General features: G+C 56.4%; 1 protein-coding gene across 1 annotated transcript; it reads left to right on the top strand.

Annotated features, from left to right (window-relative positions):
* Positions 1-570: 570 nt before the first annotated feature.
* On the top strand, positions 571-2,258 carry LOC125537316 (protein trichome birefringence-like 21). Its single transcript, XM_048700605.1, has 2 exons — positions 571-1,303; positions 1,385-2,258. The coding sequence occupies exons 1-2, from the start codon at positions 857-859 to the stop codon at positions 2,153-2,155; spliced, it is 1,218 nt and encodes a 405-aa protein (XP_048556562.1). The 5' UTR covers positions 571-856; the 3' UTR covers positions 2,156-2,258.
* The last annotated feature ends 3,147 nt before the right edge of the window (positions 2,259-5,405 follow it).

Here is a 5,405-nt window from a genome sequence, read left to right as displayed (position 1 = left end):
TGCATTTCCCAACAGGTTTCTCGACCGGCGAACTTCGTTAATGGAGGTATACAGATAGACGGTGCACTGAACGGGCGTGATAGATATGCGCCCCGTCCAGTAACGTTTCTCCTGCATTGAACAACCGCGGAAATTGGAGACGCATCATGGGCAACATCTCGGCGGACGCGCCGCTTAGATGGCACATGCAGTAAGAGGTTGTGTCCTCTCTACATTAGCATGAATGCAGACAGTCGGCGCCGGGCAAGAAGGTACGTGGGCGAGGGAGAATAATTTCGGATGGGCCAGAGTGGTTAGAAGTGGACGCAGGTGCTATCCAAACACCCGCAAAGCTCACGTTTGTCTCCGATTTGCATGAGAAGTTACATTCGGACCGCTCTGCTGACCGATCCAGGACCATGTTAGATGACACAACATGTCTGAACCGTGCAGTCCGGACGGTTGCAGGCTGTTTACATTTTAGTAATATTTAATATGGAAAAAGACAGACATGTTCCTCGGCGAGCCCACCTGTCAATATTGAAATGAACCGCGCACCTACTCTCTTCTCCTCCGCGTCCACCGCCTTCAAGAAGCAGCACCTCATCTCCTCGCACCCGCAGAGATAGCCGAGAGAGACAGGGTCCGCAAAGCAGGCACCGCCCGGCAAAGGCAAAAAAGAGCCACCCACCCATCATCCCCTTCCTCGTGCGCTGCTGCCTCTTGCTTCTTTCTTCTTCGTGTGGTAGAGTACCAAGCTCAAGCTAGATAGATATCCATGGTTTTTCTCTCCTTGCTTGCCGATTGCTGCAGGCTGTAAGTAGACATAGGTGTACGTAGTATAGGAGCTAAGATAGGCAGCGGGAGGGAGAGGAAGATGAAGCTCCATCTCCTGGTGAAGGTCCTGTTCGGGCCCGTGCCGGTCTACTTCTCGGCGCTGGCCATCCTCATCCTGCTGACCAACGCGCAGTACTTCGGGCTCGGCGGCGTCGGCGTGCCGCGCGCCACCAAGCTGGCGTCGTCCACGCCGGTGGTGAGCGTGATGAAGTACTGCGACATCTTCCGCGGCGAGTGGGTGCCCGACGCGGAGGCGCCCTACTACACCCACAAGACGTGCGGCATGATCCAGGAGCACCAGAACTGCCTCAAGTACGGCCGCCCCGACCTCGGCTTCCTCAAGTGGCGGTGGAGGCCGTCCGGCTGCGAGCTGCCGCGCTTCGACCCCGTCCAGTTCCTGCAGTTCGTCCGCCACAAGTCTCTGGCCTTCGTCGGGGACTCCCTGGCTCGCAATCATATGCAGTCCCTGCTCTGCCTCCTCTCACAGGTACCGTACATTTTCCTCGCCTGCCATGTTTGCGCACTGGATTGAGCTTTGAGGCTTTGAGGCTGAACAAATGGATTGCAGGTGGCGTATCCCAAGGACATCTCGGCGAACCCGACGGACCAGAACAAGGTGTACCACTACCGGGCGTACAACTTCACCATCAACATGTTCTGGTCGCCGTTCCTGGTGCGGGCGCGGGAGCCCGACCACGACGACCCGGCGCACACGGGGCACTACAGCCTGTACCTGGACGAGCCGGACGACAAGTGGGTGTCGCAGGTGCCCCGGTTCGACTACGTGCTGGTGTCGGCGGCCAACTGGTTCTCCCGCCCCTCGCTCTTCTACGAGAAGCGGCGGCTCATCGGGTGCAGCTTCTGCAGCCGGCAGTACGGCGTGCCGGACCTGACGCTCTACTACTCGCAGCGCAAGGCGTGGCGGGTGTCGCTGCAGGCGATCAACGCCCTGGAGGCCAAGGTGAAGGGGCGGGTGATGGTGCGGATGCTGTCGCCCATGTCGCACTTCGAGAACGGGACCTGGGACCAGGGCGGCAACTGCAAGCGGACGGAGCCGGTCCGGAGCAACCAGACGGTGATGGAGGGCCGCGACCTGCACTTCTACACGGCGCAGATGGAGGAGTACCGCGCCGCGGAGAAGGCCGCGCGGGCCAAGGGGCTGCGGCTGATGCTCATGGACGCCACGGCCGCCATGCTGATGCGGCCCGACGGCCACCCCAGCCGCTACGGCCACTGGCCCAACGAGAAGGTGCAGCTCTACAACGACTGCATCCATTGGTGCCTGCCCGGCCCCATCGACATCTGGAACGACCTCTTGTTCCAGATGATGCTCGTCTAGCCCAGTCCCCGTTCCCGTTCTCATCCATCGGCGACGGTGGGCACACAGATCTGATCAAAGGATATGCTCCAAGCCAATTTTGATAATGAATTGTTTCACCTCATCTCATCTCATTCTTCCCTACTACTACCGGTCGATCCGCTTTCCATGCCTTTGATTGATGGGTGTGGTGGTGGTAACTACTATTGACGACGCCAACCTTTGTGTCGGTCGTCACGGAAAGAGTGAGCAAAAGAAGCTCCTCTCCCCTTTTCTTCGATTGAAAAAAACACTAAGTCATCTTGGATTGTGACGAAAGTTGCGGTTTGCACCTCGTATTGGATTCCATTCGCAAGCAAGCTACGGGCTCCAAAGTAAAGGCGCGTAACTTCCCTGGGGCCGTGCGGTGCGGTGGCTCTGAGTTCTGACCGTCACCGTCTGCGTCTGCGTATGGATGGATCGCACTGATGGCGCCCGGGACAGAGTCCAGCTGCACACCGGAAAGCAGAGGCGGTGCACTGCACGCTTGTCGGAGGTGGGGGCCTCTCTCGCCGCGCTTTTTTCGGTGAATTTGTGTTGGTCGGTGTGCGCCAGCCCATGGCTTTCAACCTCTGCACGCTGCATCCACGGAGTACGTTCCGGAACCTATATGGCTGGCCGGCTGGAAGCAAGTTAGTGCTGCTACTAGTACTAGGACTCGAGGGCGGTGGCACGCTCCGTCACGAGCTACAGGAGCAGAGTGAAGTCTGTTTAAAACCTTGAAGTTGTATTGATGGTCGAGATCAAACCCTGAACTTCAAATCCCTGAAATCAGCACCTTATATTTACTAATTCCGATCTATTTCAACCCTATATCTGTTTGCCACACTACCAAGAGAAACGCGTGCGTACGGCCGGCTCCGTTCATTCGGTTTCGGGGTAAAGGCGCGCGCACGACAGCCACTTGTTCACGACGGTAGGGTGGGTGGCGCACGACTAGGTAGCAGGTAGTAGTAGGATCATCACCACAGCCACGACTCCATGATAGGCGCGGCTACGTCACCGTAGCGGACATTTTGATCCTAAAGGCCAACTTCAACGCGGCGACACATTCTTTTTTGTGTACGCGGCAACGCAACTGGACATCCGTCCATTTTACCCATTTTCAATTTAAATTTGGGCTGGGTTTGCATCCGCGCACACGTCCAAACGTCCTTCCCTTGTCCTCCTCTGGTCAGCCTATCTAGTACAAACAGGCGCCGTTCTCTTCACTCCCACAAAACCCTTCCGCCCTCGCGCCATGGCCGACGCGTCTAAACCCGCCGCCTCCTCCTTCCCGGATGAGATGCATCAATTATGATCGAGACGTGATTGTTTCGTATGTCCACATGTCTGCCAATATGAACTACGGCCAAGATGAGGAACTATGGCCGAGAGGCATTTTTTGTATGCTGGCGTGTATGTCGGTTGCTGGTGATGAAGCTGTGTACCTAGGATAGGGTCATGGACCTGTCCAAACTGACCTATCCAAGGACATCTCCAGAAGAAATCATCTTTCAATCGACTTGAAGGCGTCTCACTCGACGGACTTGAAGATACTCGACCAAGAAGCAATCACTCGACCAAGACCAAGCCACTCGACGGTTAGGTGGCCTAAAGGCACTCCGCATGCTAACGGTCGGTTATTAAGTAGCTTTTATGGTCATCATAGCACTTTATTACTAGCGTTACCAGTAACGCCCTGCCTTAATGTACATTGAACCCTTTGTAACGTGGGCCGCCTTGGGTCCTGGCGCACTCTATATAAGCCACCCCCTCCTCCGAGACAAGGGTTCGCACCCCTGTAATTCATACTCTCATAATTCAGTCGACCGCCTCCGGGCTCCGATACGTAGGGCTATTACTTCCTCCGAGAAGGGTCTGAACTCGTAAACCTTGCGTTCTTACAACTCCTCCATAGCTAAGATCTTGCCTCTCCATACTTACCCCCCTACACTACTGTCAGACTTGGAACCACGACAGTTGGCGCCCACCGTGGGGCAGGTGTTTTAGCGTTTGTTGGAGGAGTTGCGACCTTTTCTGACCCGAATCATCATGGTTTTCGGCGGAGTTTTGGTGGAGGGCCGCGAGATCCGTCTCGGTGCGCTCACGTTCATCGTCGACGACTCTGCTTGGCTCCAGGAGGCTCCGCTCGACGTGGACGCACTCCCTGTTCGCGGGGCAACGCACTTTAGCGCGTGCATCCGCGACGTTCTCCTGCGGAAACCGTCGACCCCCTACTGTTGGGGAACGTTGCAGAAAACAAAAATTTTCCTACAGTTTCACCAAGATCCATCTATGAGTTCATCTAGCAACGAGTGATTGGATTGCATCTACATACCTTTGTAGATCACGCGCGGAAGCGTTCAAAGAACGGGGATGAGGAAGGCGTACTCGACGTGATCCAAATCACCGGAGATCCTAGCGCCGAACGGACGGCACCTCCGCGTTCAACACACGTACGGTCAGCGTAACATCTCCTTCTTCTTGATCTAGCAAGGAGAAAGGAGAGGTTGAGGAAGATGGCTCCAGCAGCAGCACGATGGCGTAGTGATGATGGAGCTGCAGTACTCCGGCAGGGCTTCGCCAAGCACTATGGAGGAGGAGGAGGTGTTGGAGAGGGAGAGGGAGGCACCAAAGGCCCCGGTAAGAAGTCCTCCATCTCCCCACTATATATAGGAGGGCCAAGGGGGGGGGGGCGGCCCTAGGAGATCTAATCTCCTAGGGTGGTGCGGCCAAGGGGAGGAATCCCTCCTCCCCAAGGCACCTAGGAGGTGCCTTCCCCTCCTAGGACTCTTCCTCCTTGAAACCCTAGGCGCATGGGCCTCTTAGGGCTGGTGCCCTTGGCCCATGTAGGCCAAGGCGCACCCCCTAAAGCCCATGTGGCCCCCCGGGACAGGTGGCCCCACCCGGTGGACCCCCGGGACCCTTCCGGTGGTCCCGGTACAATACTGATGACCTCGAAACTTGTCCCGATGGCCGAAACAGGACTTCCCATATATAAATCTTTACCTCCGGACCATTCCGGAACTTCTCGTGACGTCCGGGATCTCATCCGGGACTCCGAACAACATTCGGGTTACTGCATATACATATCCCTACAACCCTAGCGTCACCGAACCTTAAGTGTGTAGACCCTACGGGTTCGGGAGACATGTAGACATGACCGAGATCGCTCTCCGGTCAATAACCAACAGCAGGATCTGGATACCCATGTTGGCTCCCACATGCTCCTCGATGATCTCATCGGATG

Source organism: Triticum urartu, chromosome 2, assembly GCF_003073215.2.
Source record: "Triticum urartu cultivar G1812 chromosome 2, Tu2.1, whole genome shotgun sequence".
NCBI classification, from domain to species: Eukaryota; Viridiplantae; Streptophyta; class Magnoliopsida; order Poales; family Poaceae; genus Triticum; species Triticum urartu.
The sequence above is the reverse complement of the archived record's forward strand: the minus strand, read 5'-3'. Positions and strand labels throughout refer to the sequence as shown.